This window comes from Monopterus albus, unplaced genomic scaffold (genome assembly GCF_001952655.1).
Source record: "Monopterus albus unplaced genomic scaffold, M_albus_1.0 scaffold80.1, whole genome shotgun sequence".
NCBI classification, from domain to species: Eukaryota; Metazoa; Chordata; class Actinopteri; order Synbranchiformes; family Synbranchidae; genus Monopterus; species Monopterus albus.
In genome coordinates this window covers 199,794-224,935 of record NW_018127960.1, presented here as the reverse complement: position 1 = coordinate 224,935, position 25,142 = coordinate 199,794, and the positions used below count along the sequence as shown (strand labels likewise).

The 25,142-nt window shown below is 42.8% G+C and overlaps 2 protein-coding genes across 7 annotated transcripts in view; both read left to right on the top strand.

Annotated features, from left to right (window-relative positions):
* Window positions 1-824: 824 nt before the first annotated feature.
* LOC109963824 (polycomb group RING finger protein 5-A) lies at window positions 825-12,292 on the top strand. 6 transcript variants are annotated; one of them, XM_020606698.1, is made up of 9 exons: window positions 825-1,135; window positions 2,804-3,527; window positions 3,725-3,821; window positions 4,213-4,268; window positions 5,631-5,690; window positions 6,306-6,466; window positions 6,689-6,787; window positions 7,885-7,974; window positions 11,756-12,292. In XM_020606698.1, exons 2-9 carry the CDS (start codon window positions 3,413-3,415, stop codon window positions 11,801-11,803), a joined length of 726 nt encoding a protein of 241 aa, XP_020462354.1. In that variant the 5' UTR covers window positions 825-1,135; window positions 2,804-3,412; the 3' UTR covers window positions 11,804-12,292. The 6 variants fall into 6 exon arrangements, with proteins under 6 accessions (XP_020462354.1, XP_020462349.1, XP_020462350.1 ...); XM_020606693.1 differs by having other exon boundaries at window positions 828-1,135; window positions 6,303-6,466; XM_020606694.1 differs by having other exon boundaries at window positions 828-1,142; window positions 6,303-6,466.
* An 11,297-nt stretch (window positions 12,293-23,589) lies between these two features.
* The window catches only part of hectd2 (HECT domain containing 2), a 39,211-nt gene continuing 37,658 nt past the window's right edge, over window positions 23,590-25,142 (top strand). Inside the window, exon 1 of the mRNA XM_020606681.1 lies at window positions 23,590-24,144. Coding sequence (XP_020462337.1) covers window positions 24,061-24,144 — 84 coding nt within the window. The 5' untranslated portion in view covers window positions 23,590-24,060. The remainder of the gene's footprint in view (window positions 24,145-25,142) is intronic.

Sequence of the window (25,142 nt, the reverse complement as noted above, 5' to 3'; positions counted from 1 at the left end):
GTTACAGACACCTGTGAACATAAATTAAATACAAAAACCTACCATGAGAAATCTCAAACAACACCATAAACAATACTGGTCATCCAAACAAAGAACCACCAACATCTCCAACATTTCAATAAACAACTTCCAAATTTTGATTTTATGACAAAACAAACGTGCACAGACTCTCGTGGGAGGTCAGTATGATTTTACATGGCTCTGTTTGCCATGAGAATCGCTCCCATTAGTTCTAGTTAGTACCTTAAAGCTGTTTGGTAGCTTTATCAGAGCCATGTTTGTCTCAGCACTGCATCAGGTGAGCTGAAGGCACAAAACAGGAAGAAGGCACCAGCACACACTGCACCCATAAAAGATTTCTCAGATACAGCTACTGTATGTTCTGGTTCCACCTTCTTTAATGTGAGGAGCTGATGCTTTTCTTTGTCAGACATGAGAATCAGCTGAGTCTCTGTGGATCTGCTGGTTGGACACAACAAGACGTGTGGAGACGCCACCTTTGGCTCTGGAGAGTCACGGTGGGACTTTTTCCCATTGTCTGACATTCTGGGGATAAACTGATCAATCAGATCATCAGGACAATGATCAGCTGATTGATCAGTGACCCCTGATGTTTGGAAGTCAACTCAGTTATTCGGGAGTCACCTGTGTATACAGTAAGTTGTAGCTTTATGTAAGTTTGTACAGTATCTTTATTTAGTGTAGCTGTATTTTAATTCTGCCTGGAAGTGAAACCAAACCAAACTCCGCAGTGATATCTGCTGAATAAGCTGAGCAGCAGCAGCAGCCTGCGCTCCTTCCCTCGTCATCGCTACACATGCAGCCACGGCGCTGTGTGTGTGTGTGTGCACTGTATGAGGGTACATGTGAGTGTGTTGTAGGCCAATAGTCACTCAGTTACACAACCACTTTCAGTTTCCGAGCCCTGCCTGCTTGCCTGGTGGCTCCCCGCCCACCGCTGCTGCCTCCCTGCCTGCCTGACTGCTGGGCGGACTGGGGCAGAGCCGAGCCGACCAGTTCCGTGTTCTCTTCTCTCCCAGTACGCGGACCTGGCTGAACGGGAGGATCTGGCACTGTCATGGTGGACGTCCGTGCCTGGCCGCTGAGCCTATAACTCCGCGAGCAGAAGGAAAGTGTGAGTGGTGAGGAATGTGTAGCTACTTGTTTCTTATCATTTCTGCGCAGATCGCGAATTCATCAGCCGACGTCGGGCGCGTTACGTTACAGCCAAACTTTGACGCTGCTGGCTGGACCTCGTCCCCCTCCCTCCTCCCTTCCCTTCCCCCTTTCTCGCTCTCTCTCCTGAAACGCAAAGTGCGTCGCCGTGCACACTGGCATGCGGAATTACGGTATGTCCACGCAACAATCCGCGTGCGCTGCGCTTCCCGTTCGTTTAAAGGCCGCACATGAAGCTCTGCAACTTTTACTGTCGATACGTGCTCCGTGCGTGGGTCTGCGTGTCTGCATGTGTGTGTATGGATGGATATACTGTAGAAGCTATATACAGAAGCGAACTGCGACATGCGCGTGTGCGTACACGAGCGTTTAATATGTGATATGTATTAGTGTATATCATTGCAATGTGCGTGAGTCCTTCACTGATATTGTTTTGGCACAGGTGACGTAGACCGTGACGCGCCTTAACGATGAGATAACCAGATCTGCTCCGTGTGAATAAATAACACGCCTGTGTGCGTATGTGCGCGCGCACGCGCGAGCGTGTGTATGTGTTTTCATTGACGGACTCTAAGGGGAGTTTCTGAGCTGCGCACATTAGATTTTTCTAGAATAAAAGCAACCGGGGCTGAATGAATCAGGAGTCTGGAGTGAAGCACTCAGTTTCCACTGTTAGCAGTTTGTTTGTGCCGTGAGTAAGCTGCATGAATTCAGCTCCGCATGCGTTCAGCACTGTTTACACACCTGACATGCACGCAGTGCATGCACATGCAGTGGGTCATGTAATTTCGAGACGATGGATGCTGCACATGAGAATAAAGTCTGCCCCTAATTGTATCATGTTTATGTAGGAGAGCAGCAGTTGGACAAATATACAGATAAAGTCCAGTGTGATGACGTAAATGAATGCCACCAAATAGCAGGTACACCCACCAAAACTCAGAGTGACTGTTTTGACACGAATGACATGTAGATTTATTGCAAACATCTCACTAAGTGTCCACCTGGATTAAGAACCAATCTACTCACCAACTGTTACTATGGTGATTTGCAGGATGATGATTATTTGCTGGTAACCTGTTCTGAAGTACCGGACAGACCGCTGTGTGTTTACAAAGGGAGTAAAGCAGGACAGTGTAATCCCACATCAGCAAACATTTACTGGCTCCCTCACTTCATTTACTGTAACACCATCCCATTAAAATAGTAATTTGCTCAGTAAATATGAAACTTCTGATGAGTGGGATTGTAGCCGCTGCTATGAAGCTTCAGATTTAGAAGCAGGGAAACCAAATTTCAACCATATCCGTCAAAACGGGGATGGAATGGGGCCAAATTGGGGAGGTTGGTTATTCATAGTAATGGTAATCCAGAGATGATGGATGCATGTAGGTCAGAACTGTAACAGCCCAGTGGGATGAATGTTCACGTCACTGTTAGTAAATAATCACTGTAATTACTAAATGTGACCAGCAACACAGCAGCAAGCCAAAAAGATCAGGAATGGGGAAAACATGATGGCGATACATATCTAATACAACTAGTGAAGTTCCTGTGCATGGTTGGAGTCAGCGTCTTGACTGTTTGATAAAGCATCAACCCTGATTTTTGTGTTTTATTCTTTCAGGTGTGAGTTGAAAGGTCGTCAGACAGTCCCGTGTCACCGTGTGCTGCACTAGCAGAGTGAAGACAGCAGCAGCAGGAGCATAATGCGGAGTGAACAGAGTGGGATCTCTGTCGTCAGCTGACCTTTGACCCTTCATGGACTAAAAATGGCCCTTAGGCTGCGACAGGACAGGAAGCGAAGCATCTTCAGCTGCAGGAATTCTGGGAATTTAAGGGACGTATTCCATTGAAGCAGCGCCGCACAGACTGGACGAGCCTGGCGTCTTCTTCATTTCAGTGGGACTGACATGGTTCAGTGAAGCTAGGATAAGGTTCATGTGAGAGATGTTTTTAAGGAAAAACTGACACGAAAACAGAATGTGAGTCAAGGATGGAGCAGGATTTTACTCAGTAGGTCCTCGAATCTCTGTCTCTGCACTGGCCTGGACTAACACCGGTGATGTTTTCAACCCGCTTCGACATATATCTCTCCTACTATTAATTCAGACCTAGCTGTTGTATCATTGTTGTGAATGGATAGCCGACTCTTCTAAGGTGAGAAGGCGACGCTTCCCCTCACCTTCAAACTGTGACTGACTCCAGGTCAGTGTCTTTGTGCAGCACTCCAAACATGGCTGCTACAGGAAGGAAGCACTTGGTCAGAGACTTTAATCACTTCATCACCTGTTACCTGTGTCGAGGTTACCTGATCAAACCGACCACGGTCACCGAGTGCCTGCACACCTGTGAGTGAAACAACAGACACAAATGCACTTGCAGACCGTTTATAGCATAAGGTGATAGCTTGGCCTGATAGCAGCTCTCTTTCTTTAATGAGTTTTGGGAGGACTCAAACAAGATGATGTCATCTGTCTTGACAGAAAAATGCAACTGAAGACACTAATTTAACCTCAGTAAAATATGTTGTTGTTGTCTTCTGCAGTCTGTAAGAGCTGCATTGTGCAGCACTTTGAGGAGAGTAATGACTGTCCGAAATGTGGCATCCAGGTCCATGAGACCAACCCGCTGGAGATGCTCAGGTGAGCTGTACCTCTCCTCTCACCTTTGCTTTTATTTGACTCAGCTTCTCAGCTCCTCCTCTTCATTAGCAGCTCTTCACCCTTCAGCTCTCGTCATTTTTTCCTGCTCTGTCTCTTCATGTTAAACGACTGTCATGTTGCCTTACTCGCATCTCATTCTTCCCTTATATTTTCCTTTTACGTTTTGTCCTTGAACCCTCAGTACCCTCAACCACTACTGCTTTGTCCTGTTTTGCTACATTTTAGCTGAACCTTTTTGCTTTGTCGTATCCTGCTCTTTGCCTTCTTTTATTTCTACACGACTTCCACTGCTGCTTCCTATACAGCTTCCTCACCACCTCTCTCCAGTGCTCCACCTGCATCTCATGCTCTTTTCTCTCCTTATTCTCAGGTTGGACAACACCCTGGAGGAGATCATTTTCAAGCTGGTGCCTGGACTCAGAGAAAGTCAGTTTGCCTGTTCTATCCATTGACATTTTTGTACAGTGTAACTTATTTTTCTTATGGTGTTCAGATGACACTCCACAGTTAACTACAGTATATATGCTAGCACTTATTCAACTACTCCTCCAGCTGTTTTAGTGCCATATACACAGATGACACACTGAGCTGATATGAGCTATGACCTTTGGCAGCAATTCATTGTACGATGTCTATAAAAACACTGTAGCAAACATGTGCTAACACCCCAACAATCACTGCGAACATCTTAGCACCTGCCTGCTAACACCATCTTCAAGAACACCTTATCAGTCATTTAGCATGATCCTGGCAACCGAGCTGCACTGGGCTTCAGTGCGGTGAACTCGCATGCTGTGCTCAGCAACACTGTGCTTCATGCTCCTAAGCAAAACAAACTACCAGCCACCAGCTCCTGACGTTCCCCTCTGCAATTTAACACGTCTTCTTACAGGCCAGCAGCGAGTTCCTGCTGCCATCAGTTTTGAATTCATTTGTCAGTGTCACATTAGTTGTAGCGAGGTGGAAGCAAATGAGTTTAAGACAAGATGAAGAAGCACAACCTTCTCTCTGTAGCAGGGTCAGCGAGAAGCCAAGTCAACATGTCTGACTATAGCCGAGATGGCACCATCATTTTATGACTCCATAACTTCTCTGCCACTGGCAGGCCGCTCCGGCAACCGGGAGATGGAGCAAACATTATTCTTGTGGCACTTAGTCTGCTGGGTCGAGCGGTGTAAAGATCAGCCTCGTATGAATTCTGTTTTATGGTTTTTGAAGAGCGGACTGTTGTTTTGTCTTTATCAGACACGTGCCACACTCAGGTGGAGCAATTCTTTGCTTTTGTCAGAGCGGGTTTTGTCATGTAGTCAACATTCAGCCAAAAAGAGCTTTTGTAGATTGCATTATAGATCCATGCTACTAGTGACAAGACAGTAGCTCCCAGGTACCTAGACAGTATATCATCGTGTGGAGTCATGGTAAAATTAGTGTCAGTGGCTCAACACCATCTCAGCCCAAAAAACAGTAACGCCAAGGCAGCATATTGCTTAGGTCTAGTCTGTCATGTCTCTTTTTAGGAACGTGTGTAGAGGAGGTTGTACCAGTCAAACATAAACCCTCCCACATTCTTCCATTAAACCCTAAAGAACTTAAACTGCACATTCGATTTGATAAACCGAGCTCTGAGCACAAATACAGTCAAAACAGGTTTTATCTGGACAGGACTTCAGTCACTGCGATGTCAGAATCACTCTTCCTTCTTTATCAGAGTCAGTTCTGTCTGAATGTGTTTCTGTGTCTGCTGTTTGCCAACACCATCATCTTTGTATCTGTTGTTCATGTTTGTAGAAGAGGAACAGCAAGAGCTTGAATTCTGGAGGAAGAACCAGCCCAAAGAAAACGGCCAAGGTGAGCTGTCCTTCAGGCTGTACATATAACTGAGCAGTATGATCTGCCTTTAGTTGTGAACCTTCTTCATGTGTAATGAGCAGCATTCTGTGTAACATACACACCGTGTTTGGGAGGAGGGAGGTAGACTGTAGCACCGCTCTTGTGGAAACTGAACCTTTACTGGTGGTTTTTTGAATGTGATCTCTTTTGATTCACCGTTTTTGTCTCGTTTCTTATTAGAGGAGAGAAATAACATCAACAGATTAGGGAAGTTTTTGATAACGTTTAGATTCATCAGCTTGTGATTAGTCATCAGATCTTGAGTCTGGATCAGTGCTGATTTCAGGGAGTTTCCTGTGTTAAGATGTTTTAATGCAAATAGGGTTTGTTCTTTGTAGAAAGGAAGATTTTAATGTTAAACTTTTTTGTCTTGTGATCCTGTCACATGACATTTTGATAGCTTTATAATATATGCTTTGATAAATTGATACAATTCTATTTTTCCTGTTTAAAGAAAGATTTTATTATTTATTTTAATGTAGTTTTGTTTGAAACCTTCTTGTTCATGCTAACTGTGGAGCGTGAGTCTCGGTGAAGCAGCTACATCACTCAGTGTGTGTCAAACCACAGCAGAAAACCTGAGGTGTCAGAGGCTCGGGCTGCCTGATGTTGGAGGCGACGGTGGTGACGGTGGTGGTGGCGGCGATGACGACTACCACAGGAGTGATCCTCAGATCGCCATCTGTCTAGACTGCCTACGCAACTCAGGGCAGTCTGGGGAGAGCACTGTCACGGTGTGTCAGTATGAATTCATCATTTATGTTCATGCTGTTTCTTTATCAATAGCTTTAAAGTTAGTTTTTATTGGTTTTTCTCGGAGAGGGAAAACGACACTGGGGGAATGTCTCCAGGCTGTTGCTGCCAGTTTCAATGTTCTGGAAAAAACTGACATTCATCTTTCAGTTGCCTCCCTCATTAAACCAGGGTATAACTGAATTTGTCTGTTGTCCAATTAGGATTTGATGAAGAGGTTCATCCGCTGCTCCAGTAGAGTCACTGTGGGAACAATTAAGAAGTTTCTCAGTCTTAAACTAAAGCTGCCCAGCTCATATGAGGTAAGGAACAGATTCCTCCAGTAACTAGCTGAAGGTATCAGCAGAGCCTAGCTCAAATAGCAATCCTCAAAAGCTAAAATAATATTTTAAACCTTTACAAAGAGTCACCTAAACTCCATACTGTGGTAAATACATACATTAATGTCTACATGTAATAAACTCACTATGAAGAGAGTGTAGTTGTATGTCGTCTTGCTGACCAAGTGAACATCACATGATTAATGCACATTTCTTTACCCGTCTACACAATATACTAAAAGATTAAGAGGTAAAGGCCTAAGTACGGTAACGTCATGTTGAGTGGTTTCATGCAGCCTACAGTTAGTGTCAGGTGAGGCTAACGGCTACGTAGCTCAGTGGACTATCAGGAAAGACACACAAACACAATATGCACAAATGTTAGTGAGTTTAATGCAAGAGAAGAGAATCTGAACAGCTTTTTCCAAATGTTTTATTATAAGCTATTAGTTATAATAAAGTACAAAACAATGACACCAAGTCCAACCTGAACCTTTATTAACACTTGACTGTGCAGATAAAGTTAATGTTTTTAAGCTAAAATAACTTAAAAATATTAACTTTAAGACAAATAAATCATCTGTAACACCAAACCAAGCCTCTATACTCTAATGCATGAGAGGCTTGGTTTGGTGTTACAGAGACCGCAGCACGAGGGACTCCAGTCAGCTTTGACTCAAACCGGTCAGTGTTTGTGAAGCCAGATGCTCATTAATATTCCGTCCCAATCATCATTATCACTGGTCAGCTTTATCAGAGGATTTAGAAACTGTTGGCTTGCACATTTGCTGCAGACTGAGCTAAAACTGGTGGAGCACACACACATTTAGTGCAGCCTCCCACTCGTTACCACAGAACTTCACTTCTCCCTCTGTTAGGACCTTTAGATTTTTCTTTGTTTCCCTTGTCATTGTGTTTCTTGTCATCTTCTGACAGGTTTTTGCATCACAGTGTCACCTTGACACCATTATCATATTGCCCACTTTCTTTCTTTCTTTCTTTCTTTCTTTTTTCATTTTGCCTTGGAGAAAAATTTACATTTGCCATGTTTCTGATCATATTTGTCCTCCTGTGTCCAGCTGGATGTGCTGTGTAATGGAGAGATCATGGGCAGAGATCACACTCTGGAGTTCATCTACATGACCCGGTGGAGGCTACATGGAGACAACGTAAGGCTGCCAGCCTCACTTCCTGTTTGTGTGCATGCTTGCATGCTAATGTGTAGATGCAGTGGCAAAGGAAAGCTTTCATTTGTGTATGGGGGGTAGGGTAAGGGCTGGGGATAGACATGCAGTTGTGATGGATAAGGTGAGGGTAAAGGGGCTAGGGGTGCTTTGTCTTAAGTGGAGATTTAAAATCACAGACGAGGGTCAGGGCGAGGCAGGCAGACGTTTCAGTATAAGTCAACGTAAGAATGAAAGTAAATAAATAGAATCTTTTCAGAATTAGTGCAACTTGGTGTGTTGGTGTCTGCATGCATGTGTGAAACTAGTGCTGCTTGAATGACTTTTCTGTTTCAATAGTTCTTGCAGGGAAAGGTTTCTGTTTGAAGAATCTTTCATGACTTCAGTTCTGTAAAAGAAGGAAGTCTGACCTCAGACTGGATGAAAGGAGCATTTTGTGTGTGTTATCATGTTGTTAGTTTAACCCTTAGAACCTGTCAGCTCGAAGGAAACTTTACTTTCTTGGGCCAAAAATCCACAAAAAATCCAAACTTTGTCTTAAACATTTACATGGTGTTTGGGGAATTTGTTCAAAGCCTCAGTTTGATCCTTTTAGCTACATTACATCTAAACTGTAATGCCTCAGATTTACATTCTGTGTGGTTTGTGCACCACCATGAGCACCGTACACTCACAGGGTCCCGTTGTAAACTTAGGGCTTTTTTTATTTTAGAATTCCACTTGGCAAACTTGAACCCTGTGGGTCAACTCTTCCTTCCCTAAAGTGTCGTGATTTGATTTTGGTTTGGACCTTTAAAAACCTTAATCTTTGTATTTCTCTTCAGAGAATCCACAGATTTGGTAGAACAGAGGGGGTGTAAACAACAAATTACTTTTCCTGGTTTGGAAAGTTTAGTGTTAATTCAGTATTAAGAGATTCACACTAGTGAGAGTCAAAGGAAATGTGAAACTTATACTCAGACACACACAAAAACACATTCCTAACTTATCCTTGTGAGAATCCTAACTTTATAACTTACAGCCCAAACCAGACCTAACCTTAAACCTAATTCTATCCCAGTCCCCAGACATAACCCTCAAACTCTCACTAAAGAAAAGAGAACTGGATAAAATAGCCTTCAACTTTCGCATTTGTAATCCTGATCAACATCAGTGTGAATGGAGGTTGGCCTAGAGGCCTACACACTGAGCAGCAAGAAGAAGAGCAAAGTCCAGAGAGAGTAGCAGAAACAATGATCTGTAAGCACAGGGGTGAGAAAGCAACTAGAGACTGTGAGAGGCGTAAATACGGAGTCCACATGATGCAGGTGAGGCTAATCGAGGCAGGTAACAAGCGAAGTGAAGCCGGATCCAATGAGGCTAAACACAGCAGGAGCATAAAGCAGAAGTCTGACGAGGACTGTGACAAAGATCTTCATGCTTAAGGTGATAACAGTAGCAGAGGAGGGGGAGCAGGAAGTCGGAGTGAAAGTAGAGATGTATTAAACAGGAACCTTTACACGCTGGCAGGATCCTTCGTTGCCTGAACTAAAAGACTCATGGGGTGGGCTCATTTCTCAGAAACAGTGGATGGAAAAGAAAACTGCATGTAAAATATTTGATTCCAAGTCATTATATAATCACACTGTGCCAGAAAACCACACAAAGCAGCCTTCTAACGGCCTTACTAATCCATTGGAATAGACGTCCTTGTTATGTTAAAACTTTCCATCTGAGCCTTTATCTCTTATGGAAGGTGGTGGACAAACATTATGTGAACTTTATGTTACTGGACTTGGGACAAGACAAACAAATAGTTCAGCGTGCACTGTTCTGGCAAGTAACCTCAGCAAGTAGCTGGTTACTCTTGTCTGGTTAAGGACGAGTACAGAGAGGAGTGATGGAGAGGGTGAGAGAGACGGGAACGAAGCCTGAGAGTCAGGAATGGAGACAGAGGAGGGAGATAAACAAGATTCAAGTGATTTATCAGTCTCACCCTCCTGACAGCTCCGCAGCTCCTTCCGCCATCCAGACACACGACCGCCTGTCAGGACAGCTACACTCACAAGGGCAGTGCAGAAAAACTGATCTGCCACAGCTGCTATCTGGACCAGAAAGCATGACATCCTAATACTGAAGAATAGGAGAGTGGGGCTGATGTAGTTAGGCTGAGGCTAATAAAACCATAGTTGCCCAAAAATAACCACCAGTGGATCATGTTTTAGAGGCATGAGCAGATATTGCAGGGAAACAAACACAGAAGTGAACATATTTCTTACAAAATATGTTTGCTAATGCAAATGAGTTGGACAGGAAGATCATTTTTCAGTTTCAGGGATTAAAATACCGTGACAGACAGTGGCAGCGGTCGGATCGTACTCTGTTGAAGGCATTCAGACCACAGAAGTTATTCATTTACAGGTTTACAGTTTTTACAGTGAGCAACATGTTTGGAATCAACTTTCTGCGTGTTCACCTGTCTCGGATTACACATACACTCAGAGGCCACTTTGTTAGGTACATGTGTACAGTTTATTGTAACGCTAACCCTGAAAACTTTATTGACCTTAAGATGAGAGAGACACTAGAACAAGACTGCAAAGGCCACAAAAAGACAATCAGATTTTCCTGAGAACAATGACAACACTGGTCTGATATATCACCTTGTGTATACTTTCCAATTTGGTGTGGGAATCAGCGAAACAGTAAAATTAAAGATTTGCGTGTTGGTTGAAAAATGCTGGTGTCCTAACCAGAGTTAGTTGTAAAGCCATGATAGTTATATATACAGGATTATCCTCATATCAGTTTGCTGGTGCTGCACATTGGATGATTCCACATTTCAGTCATTTGACACCAGAACCAAATCCCTTAGAATGATTTTGCAGCTGCACAGAACATGTCAGCGCAGTATCTTTATAGCATTTGGAGCCAGAGACGCTGAGTGAAAGAGTTTAGATTCAGAGGCACAGGAGGCCGAGTCCCGTTTGGGCAACGAACCACTTTGGTCACTAGGAATCAATCATGGTTGTGGTTATGTCTTGGGTTTTGAGTCACAGGGGACTTTTTCTCTATTAAACCAAAACCACCATCTCTCCTGGGCATGAACTCAAACTGTATACACTGACGTTCTTTTTTGCTTAAAGTTAAGACCTGACGCTAAATGTATTTTGATAAGCACCTTGAAAGGATGTGGTGAGCAGGCTCGCTTCCACGTGTCATAAGAGTGAAGCTGAACACTGCTGTTTGTTATACATCACACGATGGGTTCACTGTACTTCATACATATTAAAAGTTGAATTTCAGGACAACAGATTTGTAACACTTTGTACTGTTTACTGTTTTATGCTACTGAACCTGGCTCTATGTGACCAAGTATAACTTTAGGACCACAATACACTACAATTCAATTCAATTCCAAAAATAAATAACAGTCATTTATTTTATTGTCTGTGCATGTTTTACAGGCTTTTTATTAATATATTCTCTTTTTCAAAATGTTTTTCCAACACTTCTCCTGTTTCTTCAGTCAAACATCGTAGTTGGGTTTGGCAGGCTTTTTTGTGTGGGAGTGTGTGTCTGTGCATTTCAGCGCATCCCATGATGTTTTGGTGTAATAGCACCGTACACGTCGGTGTAACAACAACTCCATAACCAGGGATCTTCTGGCTTTAGCGATGCAGGATCTATCAGAGGGCTCCTCTTGGTGTTCAGTCTGGTTATGTTTACAGGGTAAAGACCAAAAGATTGATTCTCACTCTGAAAAATGTCTTTCTCTGTCCCTCAGACATATCCCATGGTTCTTGAGTATCGACCTCGTATCGACTTTGGCTGAGCTGCGAGAAGACGACCACACACACACACACACACACACACTGAAAACATTATGAACACCAACATTTGCACGTGGATTTACACAAGTACGCAAAAACGGCCACACTCATATGGACACAATGTACAGAGAAAGAGAAGGATTTCAATGTATTTTTGTACAGCCAACGATGAAGTGCATATGTTGTTATGGTAAAGAGGTTTTATGCTACATAGAATAATATATGCTATACTATAATATATGATATTTTTAAATGTATGTCCCTGTGCCTCTAAACCTGTTGAGATCAGAAACAAAGTACGACCATATCTCCACTCTGCCTGTCTAAGTCTGTAAATTAAATGTTGATTTTCTACTGTTGAAGGCTGTGTTAATGTTTGCCTCGTCGTTCACCCACTGTGTGAGTAACACGACTAACAGTTAAATAAATACAGTTATTTATTGAGTTAGCTGCTTGAATGTCCAACAAGGACATAAGGATAAGGATAGTCAGGATAATAATAACATCAAAAATGATCTCAGAAAGGCCAAAGTAATGTCCATCTTCATGTTCAACCAACACTGCTCCCTTTTGGTTTGTAGTTTTTATTTTGTTTTGACGTCTGACGTGGAGGTGTAACAGTTATCATCCATATCATTTTTGGATTGTTTCTGCCCTGAAGTTAGAGTTTGATTGTTTGATTGTTGTGTCTTGTTGCTTTTCTTCTTCTCTCTCTCCTCTATCCACTCACCCCAACCTGTCGAGGCAGAAGGCCGCCCACCAAGAGCCGGGGTCTGTCAGAGGTTTCTTTCGTTAAAGGGAGTTTTTCCTCCCCACTGTCACCAAGTGCTGCTCAGGGGGATTTGTTGGGTTTTCCCTATGTAATAATAGTAATAACAGTAAGGTCTAGACCTTAGTTTGTAAAGTGTCCTGAGATGACTTTTGTTGTGTCTTGGCACTATACAAATAAAATTGAATTGAATTGAAATATTAAAGCAGCATGAAAAGAAACAAAAGGGATACAAAGTCATACAAGTCAACTTTCACCTGGTTGTACTTTTATTTTTCACGTCATCTAGCAGTTCTTAAATTTAAACTATATTTTTCAAATTCCCTTATTGCAGTATCAATGCAAATGGAGATGTGTTTCTGTAACTGTCTTTAAAGGTCATATGTATTGCTTTTTTAATACATTTGAGTCTCATTCTTACTAATTCATGCTCTTGTTGTCGTCACTGGGCCTCATACTGAAAAACAAAACTAAATTTGTGGTCACAGGAACTTGTAGTTATCAAGCACTTTTCTATGAAATCAGGCACTTTCCAATATTATCTTTGACTTTATTCACACTCACACGCTTACACCGATGGCGACAACCACTGGGGTTCAGTGTCTTACCCGAGGACACTGACGAAGAAGCAGGACACAACCACAGATAAACGAATCCTTGATTTTTAAATCCTGTCTGCTTTGTCTAAATTGAGTCCTATGTCTCTATTTCCATTTGATATTCAACAACATGTACAGGGGGGGTATGGACTTGTCTCTGTCCTCTGTGGGTTTGCCATGTGTGTCATCATCATCATCATCATCATCATCCTTTATTAACAGACTCAAGGTCTATACAAAAAAGAAAAAAAGAAAGGATATAAAAGAAGAAAAAAAATAAAAATCATAAAAGACATTTATAGCAATGTTTCCACAGAGAGGATTGGTAACGTACTACACTAAAACCAGGATTAGCCAGCATCATTATAAGACTGTTCTCAGAGTTATTCACACGACAGATAAATCTGTACATCAGGTTTCTCATTAATGCCTGAAAGGTACTAACATGGACCTGTGAACACAACAGACTGGCGCTGGTGGACCTAGGCTTCTTAAGCAGAATCCTCAAGGCATCATTATAAGCAACTTTAAGTTTCTGTAAAGTAGCTACCTTATATTTACACCACAATGGGGCAGTATACAACGGTGTACAGTATGTTCTGAACAGATGAACTTTAACATTAGCAGAACACATGTGAAATTTCCTAACCAACATATTAGCTTGAGCATACAAAATGCGACACTGCCGATATATATCCTCATCATCAGAAAGCTGATCTGTAATGAAATGTCCTAAATATTTAGTTTTTCTACAGACACTCAACCTTTGTCCAGACAAACAAAAGTCTGGGAAACAAAGTTCTTTGTCCCCTTTAGTCCGACAGATCAGTACAACACTCTTTTCTGCATTATATTTCACATCATACTTCAATCCATAGTCCGAGCACACATTCAGCAGTTGCTGAAAACCAGCACTGCTGGGCGAAAGTATGGCCAAATCATCAGCATACATAAAATGATTTACAAGATTAGGGCCTATCATACATCCAGTGTTACATTTATTCAATTGTTCAGACAACTCATCCATATATAAGTTAAACAGGGCTGGTGACAGTAGCCCCCCCGGCGCATCCCATTACCAACACCAAACGAGGCTGAAATAGTCCCACCCCATTTAACCTGCATCTTCTGATTAGAGTACCAGTATGCCAAGATTCTCACAATGCTATCAGGAACCCCTTTTTTGCTTAATTTATCCAAAAGCTTAAAGTGATTAACCCTATCAAATGCCTTGGACGCATCAATGAAACCCATCAAGACCGAGGAGTTTTGTCTGAGGTACTTCTGTGCTGCCTCCTTCAGACTGTAGATACACAGATCTGTCCCCAGCTTGGATTTAAAACCAAACTGATTATGTGTGGTTGTTATACAATGACACAGGCGATCAAGTAATATCTTCTCAAGAACTTTAGATATAACAGTGGCCAAAGCTATTGGCCTATAGTTATCCAGACTCCCAACTTTGCCAGCTTTGTCCTTCATAACAGGCACTAAGGTAACAGACAATAGAGAATTATGTGTGTGGGTGGAAGGGGGATTAATGAGTTATCAGTAGTGAAAGTAACAACAAGAAGACACTAGCAGCAGTGAGAGTTTCTGTCTCCACACTCAGAACACAACCTGTGTTGTGGCTCAGTGAAGATGCCGTGGGAGGCCAACGGAGTTTCACTTCTTCTGGCTGAGTTCATTACATGCTGTCAAACAGAATGAAACTCTTATCTATCATTGTTACCACTGTATGTTCTTGTGACAAATATTTACATTTTATTCACATTTGTTTAAGTATTGTTCATACTGTTGAACATCAGCATCTAAATAATGAGTCACTCACAGAGCGTTCAACCTAATCTCATGGTCTGATCACAGGGGGGATTGGATCATTATCTTTCCTCTCACTGTACAAGCAGAACTTTATTGATTGTTTCTCATAAATTAACGCTTCAGTCTGAATTCAGTCGAGTTTCACAGACAGCCCTTGTCACATTAAACTGGATCCTGAAAGCTCCTCTGAGTCCTTCAGCTCTGGACTCCTGCCAGCCTGCCAGGCAGAGCGAGACAGAGCAGTGACATCAGTGATATTGAAGGCAAACTGTGTCTGGCACAGGACACGGACGTGTCTCGTCTCCGCAGCTCAGGCGGACTCACTGACAGGAGCAGCGTCACGTCTGAGCTGCAACCTTGGAGAGTTGACCATGTCCTTTGGCTATAAATATATTATCTTCTAAGGACACTAAGTATGATTGGGCTTCAAGGCTGAGTACACATTTGTCATTGAGAATGAAAGTTCATTCTTGGCTATGAATAGTTCATTGCTTCATAAGCAAGAGAAATGTTCTGATTAAAGACGAGTTCCTGGTCAGACTGACTGTAAGACTCTAGGTACTGCCTTCAGAATCAGCCGAGCACATTCAGGTTCCTCTGAGGACAAACACTGTTGACATTCTATGAGTTTTTCTCTGGTGTAGTGGACGACGGTGACCCCACAGGGGTCACAGGTCACAAATATCCATCTACTTTTATTTGAATGTGATTCTTAGTGGATTTTAAAGACAAGATGACCAAAATGTCAACTCCAGTCGGCTCAACAGGTGGAATAAATAAAAGAAGCACTTGACAGTTTCATTACAGCAGCCTTGTAGTAAATCCCCGGTAACAGCAGTGGCCTACATCTGGCACTCCTGGCTGCCAAAAACCTGTCAGAGCTGTGATGTATGATCCATTACAACCAGCTCAAGCCCAAAGCTGATTTGTACATCCAGATCAGTCCAGATCCCAAGAGTGGTGCCACAACACAGCTGTGAAGAGCAAATGAAAACATTTCCCATGCATCAAGTACCTTGAGTATGCTGCCTCTCACTTCACTGTAGTACTGTAGTACCTCCAAGGACAACAGCTTTACTGTGTCTCTTGTGTATGTCAGAGCTTTCTTGGTTATGGGAGTGTGTTGTTATTGATGATGATGATGACATGCACCGTGAGCGCAGCCACTTGTCATGTCCATGTACTGAGGGAGTTACTTGCAGCTGGTGACGATGCCACGGGAGTGACTGAATGACTACAGACAGGTCAGAGGTCACTCACATTTCTCAGCGTGAGGGTCCAGGAGGCGGCGTATGCAGCACAGTAGTGAGCCTGCCATGAGTTTTCATATGTGGCAGAACTGGTTTTGGGGTTCTCACTGGCTTCAGATTCAAAGCCATCGTCTCATCAGCCCTCACAGAGGCGTCTAATGGGCCAGTGTTTCAGGACAGGAGACCAGAGATCAGAAGACATACATGCACAAACACACGTAAAGTGCACCTGTTCATCGTCATCATCATCTCCCCCACACACACCCACTGATCTGCCAGTCTGGGTGTGTCGGTGACGACTTGCTCCAGACATCTTGGTGGAGCCTCTGTTGTAAGATGAGCTGATGGTTTCTTACCTCTGGGTGAGTCACTTCACACCACCACTGAGGGTCTGTTGTCAGCTTGTCCTTTTATCACTTGTGTGGACATAAAAACACCACATTACATGTAGTTTCTTGTTCCTCCTCTGAACTGATTTCTGTTTGCTCACTGACTGCAGGAAATCATCTTTTTTGAGTATATGAGTTCTAATATAATTTGAAGTACAGGTCAAATAATACTCTCATTACTTTTGGTTAACCCGTATTAGTTGGTTTTTGGTTGTTGGGGCAGCTGTGGCTCAGCAGGTAGAGCGAGTCGTCTCCTAACTGGAAGATTAGTGGTGCGATTCCCAGCTTGTCCAGTCCACATGTTGAAGTGTCCTTGAGCAACACACTGAACCCCAGCTGCTCCTGGTGAGCACTCAGCCACTGAGAACAACTAACCATCACGCTCACGTAGATTTGGGGACTGTTTCCTGTTTGTCCTCTTACAGCTGCTGTACTTTCTGAAAAGGTTGGCGACTGTCTCAGAGGAGATGCTCTCTGTCCTGAGATTCCAAAGTAAATTATACAAATTATGCTTCAACTCACTGGGAGCAGTTGGAGAATAAGTTCAAGTTGAACGTGCTGCCTCTCGCTGTGAGTTTCAGCCGTGAATGAAGGACCTTGTGGCCGATTCTCTCAGGAGCTTGTCCTTGCAAAATGAAAATGAGTCTGGCCTGTGAACCTGGCATCAGAAAATCCAGCAACATGGTAAATGTTCAGAGGCTCACGATTAGACCAACTGTGAATCCCAGCTGAAAGTCACATGAAATCATGCCGAATAAGAAACACAGCAGATTAAGAGTTGGTAAAAGAGTTAACAAAGTCTGTTTCCCATGCCAAGAATAAGGTCAGAGTACAAGCAGTGATAAGAGACAACTAACCTCTGTGTGCATCAGCATTTTTAACCATGTCAGCATTTATATCACAGCTCATTGTTCATATAGAGACACAAAACCCACTGCCATGTGACCCACAAACATAAAACAGCCCATAAATAAAGTTCAAATATTACAATAATTATTCCAGTAAGGGAGAAAGAGTGACAAACTAAAGGAGTTAAAAATGTACCAGCAAACTGTGTGTGTGTGTGTGTGTGCATGTGTGTGCGTGAGGCTGAGCCACAGGTGTTTTTCTGGAATAGGAGGATGACATAATGCTCTGACAGCCGGCCTGACGACACATGTGTGAGTGTGTGAGAGAGAACAAAAATATTTAGTGACAGAAAAAGGAGAGGTTGTGTGAAAAGAGAGCAGGTAACAAAGTGTTTGTGTGTCTGTGTGTGTTATATGTGTGCAGTCTATAGGATGCTTTAAGTCTGTGTGTGCATGTCACAGGTGTGGGTGGGTGTGTTTTATGGCAGCAGGTGTGTGACAGCATGTAGCACATACAGTATGTGGAATATGCTGTTACTTTATCGCCTGTGTAACTTTGTCTGAGTGTGTGGGTGTGTGTGTGTGTGTGTGTGTGTGGTTGTCTGCTCTGTGACAGACTGGCGACCTGTCAGGATGGACCCCGCCTCTCGCCCAGTGTCAGTTGGGACTGACTCCAGCTTCCCCACCCCTTATTTATTTTACTAATTCATTCAAATGAGTCTCCTGGAGCCTACCTGCCCAACTCTAACCTTAAACCAAGTCAATTCAGGGATTTACACTCTGCTCCCCACTGTTAACTTAGTGGGATAGTTAATTGGTGTGTTTGAGTCCCCATAAGGAACATAAGCACCCTCACCACCACCCCCTCCCCCAAACACACTGTACACACACCAGCATTAGAGCCGTCTGATGTGTGTGATTGACTTGATCATGTTTCTACAGCAGCAGGAGCAGGAAGCTGCAAATGGCAATGCGTGGCAGGAAATGTGAAGGGACAGACAGGGACCCTGACAAGAACATTAACAAAAACACACACACCTTTTTACTACTAAACAGCAGCGACCCTAAATGGCACCCAGCCCCAGTGCAGAGACCAACCTAAGCTGAATTCTGGCCTTAACCCTGAAACACCAAACACACAAGGGCTCGACAAAATATTCTCAATTTTCAAAATGTCCCCAGTCTCAAGGTCCAACTTGTCATCACAAAGACAGACACACATACCCACGGACTTATTATGTTGAAGTCTGGGAGGAAAGTCTTGAAGCTGCATAGCAAAATGTTACTGGGTCACAACACACACACACACATGCACACACATTCATGACAAATGAACCCAGACAAAAGCTGTAGATGCCTTTCTGAACCAGCACAGGTCTACGTTTAGCTGCATCCAGCCTTGTGGTGATGGTTTCAAGCCTCCGTCTGACCTTCACCTTGCAGTTAACTCATTAGTCTGTTGTGTTTACAGACACCCTGAGAGAAACACACCGGCCCTGCGCTGGAATCTCGTGCTTTTCTCTTTATAATGATGTGCAGCTCTTCTTCATTACAGTTTCTCTGAGCTCTTGCAGCTGCTGCATGTTGCCACCTATAAAATATTTTTGAGCTACTTACATTTAGTATTGACCTCTATCTCTGCTTGCTCACAGGCAAGCAGCACTACAGCACCTGCTACCAGTGGCACAAGAACACAATGAACAGCAAAACATCTTGCAGTAATGATCTTATAAAGGTGAAGTGTTTTTCATCTTCCATAAAAAGCCATCAAGTAAAACATACAGTTGAATCCTCAACAAAAGTGACCCCATCCAGGAATTATAATAAAGGTTAAACATTGTTTAGATCCAACAAACAGTCTGTCTTCAGTAATGTGAAGGTTTACTCCAGGTTTGTCGAGGGCCTTCCCCGTGCGCAGTGCCACCTCTCTCTTCACTATTATGGCCCTTCTTGCTACTTTGACATAAGCATCAGCAGACTGTTCATCCTGAGCAGGTGCCTGTGAAGTTTTAAGACAAAGGCAAAACACACAGATGTGCAGACCCCAGCAGAAACATCTGGAGGCTGTTTTAAATGTTACACAGTAAAGAAAGAAGACAATCATAGGCGCACACACACAAAGGGTCAGCTGTGAGGTTTGTGAGAGCAACCAGACCCTGGATCCGCTGATGGCTGAGCGTTATGCAGACCACATTCATCATGGGTGAACAGCGCCCTCTTGTGCCAAGAGAGGAAGTGCCAGGTGATTTGTATTAACAGGTAAACGAGACAAAGGTTCGGTGACAGAGAGTCAGCTTCACTCCAGCTGGACAAACAGCAGTGACACGTTCACAAAAGATTGTTTTCATTTTTTTCCTGTTGAATGTACATTTTATTCCAGCGATGTTTCACTGAACATTTACTGGTTATGGTGGTTTCCCTCCATTTAGTGCATCAGTCTTCACCTGCCTTTCTTTTCCTTCTTCTTCCAGTATTGTCAGTATATTTTATATTGTTCTTGCCCCTATTTTTCATTTGTTATTCACTTGTTTTGCTTTCATTCTTCCTTCTTTTCTTTGTTTCAGCTCTGTCCTGGCAGCGCCGCTCAGACACTCTCTTGTGTAGCCAAATGTTCATACAGACACACACCCTCATGTGCAGGAAATGTGTGCACCATTGACCATCCTCCTCCTCTCTCCATCTCTCTTTCTGTCTCTCAGTTGAACTAGAGTAACCTCTCTCCCTCTCCACTCTCTTTTGGAGGAAAGGCGTGTGCACCGCTGCCCAAAGGCTTGAAAAAGAGCACTCTGTTGCTCTAACAGATGTTGGAAGGCTCTGCTCTCTCTCTGCCACAGTTTGAGGCGTTGCTATGAATCAACCCAAATATTCCTCCTGACAACAGATGCTTCTCCTCCCTCTCAGCTCCACCGAGCTCTCTCATTACTGCAAACTGACAGAGGTCGCGGTGCGTGAACACACGGGCTTGTTGTTCCTTCACACACATGAAAAAGTCAGTGTGTTACTCAGTCTGCTTGTGTTGTATTCACCTGGTTTATCTTCAGAGCTGAAACCAGAGGTTCTTCGACATCAGCAATGATAATAACAATAACACAACTACATACAAGATAATCAATGTTATTTCCTCCATTTATATCACATAACACATCATGGTTACATTGTTCTCCTGCTTTCCATGATTTATTTGCTGCATTATAATGTGCTAACCAAGTAGTCATCTATCATTTCATTTAACTGTTTAATATTGATAGAGACTTGTTTTTGAAATATATTTTCATTTTCTTAATGTGTTTGACATAAAAAGCTTCCATTTCCATTGTCAACAATAATATGGACCTGAATAAACCAAAGTGTAAAGTCAAACCACTGCCTTTGGTCAGAAGACAGACAGACATCTAACAAAGTAATGTTCACAGTGAAATGTCCATTAAAGTGTTCAAACAACAGCTAAATGTAACCTACTGTGGACGGATCCAAAGCCATCTGTCTAAACCAAATTTAGCCGGGTTTTAAATAGGATCACCTCAAATCTTTTGACTAGTAAATAACCCCGTCAACACATCACTTTTTATTGTAAACTAGCCTTTTCTTTATCCTCAACATGTTACATGTCACTTATTTGTCCCCATGTGAGTTTAATGTGAGGAGGGAACAGTTCAGACTGTAACAAGGATCAAATCTGTGACATTTCTTGGGCAGGACCTTCATGAGGATGAGGGGGGAAACCCACAGACAGGCTTCTGTTTTTACTCAGCAGCTTCTCAGCTAAAAAGCTGTGTGGGTCAGCGGCTGTGATGCTCATTTGGGTTAAACTTACTGCAGAGTTTCCTCTCTGCCAACCAGTCCAATGCTGCTCAGCTTCTCCTCACTGCTCTGTCAGAGTCGTGACGACAGGAGGATCCGGGTTCAGTCAGAAAACATCTACTGTCCTTTGATTCAGATTTTTTCTTTTTACCAGATTTATTTGCAGTACCAAATTACCTTCAGCTGAGGTCTGCACTGATCCGACACCTGTGACTCGTTTACTAGAAAAGGAAGCTTTCTCTTAAACCAAACAAACAGACCTTCCTCTAACCAGTGCTGAACCTGAACTGGTTCATTTCACAGCCCCAGTCTTTCTGTTCTATTACATATTTAATATTGATTTTAATATTTAGTTTGAAGTCAGGCACGAAACGGAGTGTAACACTGATCTTTTGCCACTTTATCAGCCATTCTGAGTGATATTATCAGCATGGCCACCTCCTGCATTTATGCAAGTTACAGTGCTAATATCAAATATCAAATTAGGACCTGAATGCACCATTAGTTTTACTCTATGTAAGGTTTGACATATCTGCAATCCTTCAGAGAGGTCAGAGGTCATGGCTGAGCATAGCCTCGTCACCCTGGAGAAGCAGCAGCCTTCCAATCTGTTAAAGTTCTCAGCTAGAAAACGCCCACATGTCAGATCTGGAAATCAAATGCACGGTCCTTTGATTGGCCTCGTGCTCACTCATTCATTTACTCATTCATTCCTTCCTGACTGGTATTTGTTCCCCAACCCTTGCGTTTTCAGAAGCTCTCAGCCCGTAAATCCACGAGTCAGCCACAACCCATCTGCTCTTACGCACCACTCCCATGATCCAACAGTGCCTGGTGCTCAGTCTGCTGCCTTGATCCTCCAGACATAAAGGATGAACACATGGATTTGAACCCAAAATGTCTGAACTGTATCACATCAACACAATATGTCTGTTTAATACAGAACATACTCAGAGTTCTGGTCCAGAGGGATCAGACCAGCCAACGTGGAACAGAGCATTAAACTACGTCAAAGCTCTGATTCCACATCAGGTGCACAAGATTGCACGGAGGCTGGAGTGAGTGTGTGAGGCCCAGAATGGACACACACACACACACACATCTGTTATCAGTCCACACACCGTCTGCCTGCGGCCTCCAAAAACGAACACAGCTCAGCCAGCTTTAGAAAATCTGATGGTCATAAATGAATGAAGTAAAGTGTTTTGCTAAAAAACAGCTTTTGGTTATTACAGAAGGAGCAGCCTAAACACACTGCATAATTCAACTACAAGCCGCTGTAGTTCATTTTGGAAAGTTGCTGATACATTTCTGTCGTCCCCTCACATTAAACGAAGCTTATATTGGTGTTGAAATGAAACCGAGCTGGGTTGAGTTACAGGAACATCGGAAAGTCTAAAACTCTCTTCAAGGCTTTTCCAGGACCTGCAGAAACTCTGGAGCTGTTTTTAGGAAACCACATGGAGAGTGCGGATGATCTCAACTTTACCAAGAAACCACACACACACACACATACACACACAGAGATCTGCAACATCATGAGCTGTTCAGTTTCTTAATGTTCAGTGAGCGCTGGCCCTCAGCCTGGATCCTGCTTCTCAATAATTATGGACAAAGTTAAATTGTCTGCAGGAGCCTGGACTGCAGTCAAGGCACAAAGAATCACACAACATGCTTTCCTGTCACAGCTGTCAAAGTAAAGTCCTACTGAATGTGGTGAAACAGAAATCATTTGGATCTATACAAGTTAAAAGTTAAAAGGTCTGAAATTCATACATTCACAATATCATCAGAGACTCAAAGATTCTTACTAAAACTCTTACTAAAATTATTTGTTCAGGAAACACATTTATTTGCTTAAAACAAACAGCCTGAAGTGTTACAGTCTTAATTTATTCCCCAAAGAAATCTTTTCCTTTTCACAAGCTGTTATCAAGAAACTGCAACTCACACAACAGAGAGGAAACGTTTTAAAGTGTTAAAACTCAGAAATGTTGGTTAAAAATCAACAAAGTAAATAAAGATATGCTGTGTCACAGTTTATTTGGCTTTTATTGTCAAAGGTGTAAGATGGTGAATTCAAATGTTGACTTGTCTCATACATTTAATTAGTTACCATTTAAGTAAGTTACCATTGAAGGAAGTTACGAGTGGGAAATTTCATTTATGCTTATTTTTGTAATTCATAATATTGTAGCTCTTCTATTTGTTCTTGATTCTTCTCCTCGTCCTTTTATTCAAAATCTAAAACCTATATCCCGTTATTCGTTCTCTCTCTCACTGTGTGTGTGTGAGAGAGAGAGGGGGGAGAGAGACGCTCGTGTCTCCAGGCGCCTCCTCCTCCTCCTCCTCCAAATATGGCGCCGGCCCGCAGCTGTGCTGCTTCCCCGACAGACGACGCAGAGAGGGACTGCGAGAGGGGAAGAAGAAGCGCCGAGGAACTGACCCTCAACGTGTTATAAAATTATTTTAACGAACACAACTTCACGCTTTTTAACCTGCCCACTGGAGACATTACGCACAGCTTTTGTGCAGACGTTTGCGCGTATCGGAGAGCCCACCTGTCAGACGAAAGTCGATTTCACTCCGTTTCTCCTAGGATGTGAATCCCCTTGATTTATGTGAAATCACGGAGCAGATTAAGCAGAAAGACGGGCACGTCGGGGTCAGAGCTGGCTCTGGTAAAAACATGTGCAGCCCTCTGAGGAGCAGCAACACAGAGGCTGTAGAGGACTGAGCCTTTCCAAGGAAGAAACTTTTTCCACTCTTCCGCACCGAGAGGATGGATGGAGAACATTCTGCGCTGTCGGGAGTGGAGCGGGAACGAGAGAAGCTTCCACCAATTTACAACAGCTCCCCTCCTGCTGTAAGAAAACGGTTCCCAAAGTGTGTTTTCACCCCAGGGTCTTTATTGGTTGAGCTAGTTTATTATTTTAAAATGAGAGAAAAAAAATCAGCCTAAATATTGGTACAGAAAGCGACCTACTGCAACATATGTTAACATTATTTATGCAAAAAGCATAAGTGCAGAAATTACAGGTGAATCAGGCAACTTTATATTTATCCTTTAAAAATACAGGAGCAAACTGTATTAATCAGAAATCATCTTTTAAAATGATTGCTTTTTGTCAGAAGTACATTAGGAACAAAAGCATAGAGCCCAGTACTGTATGATTAGTGAATATTAATGAACTGCTGAGTGATTCCAGTGTCTGACTGATGTTACTGGAAGAAAAAATAGTTGTTTTAAATTCATTTTTGTCCTAAAATTTAGCTCAGTGTTTTTGCACCTATTGTTTTTACAGTTTCACATTTATACAGTATTATACAGTATTATCCATGAAAGAAAAAGTTGAATCACAGTCCGGTACTCCACATACAGTAGATCTCATTTTAATGCAGGCTTGTATGTCACGTGCCGGTTTCTCACTCGAACCCAAATGATTCTATATAACATGTCGATTATTCAACAGATTCTACTCATAACCTCTTTAACTTTCACTCTAATGTGTCTGTGAACACACAGACTTGAACATGAGATGGATAAATCAGTTACAATACAACATGTTAATATGTGAAACCTGTGATAACGCCAAACAATCACGTCAGCTAACGGCAAACTAAAGAGTGTGGTTTCCTTGCTGTTTGGAACCAGCCATGCCCCCGTCTTACGTAAGGCCTCCCAGCATCAGCTCTCCAGCAGTGTGATGTAATCGCTGTGTTTTTAGGTGCAGAGCAGGCAGACAAGTGTTGGACTTTGTACCGCTCTGTTTTGGATTTAGTTGTCTGTGTCGGGTTGTAGGCTGGTTGGCTGATGTCAGCGTCATTGTGTCAGGGAGGAGGAATGGGCAGGGCAGAGGGTTC

Bases quoted from the DNA above. Each gene is read 5' to 3' on its own strand.
- LOC109963824 (XM_020606693.1), top strand. From the start codon at position 3,413: ATGGCTGCTACAGGAAGGAAGCACTTGGTCAGAGACTTTAATCACTTC. The intron at 3,822-4,212 runs GTGAGCTGTACC...CCTTATTCTCAG, and splicing joins AACCCGCTGGAGATGCTCAG to GTTGGACAACACCCTGGAGG. The intron at 4,269-5,630 runs GTCAGTTTGCCT...TCATGTTTGTAG, and splicing joins GGTGCCTGGACTCAGAGAAA to AAGAGGAACAGCAAGAGCTT.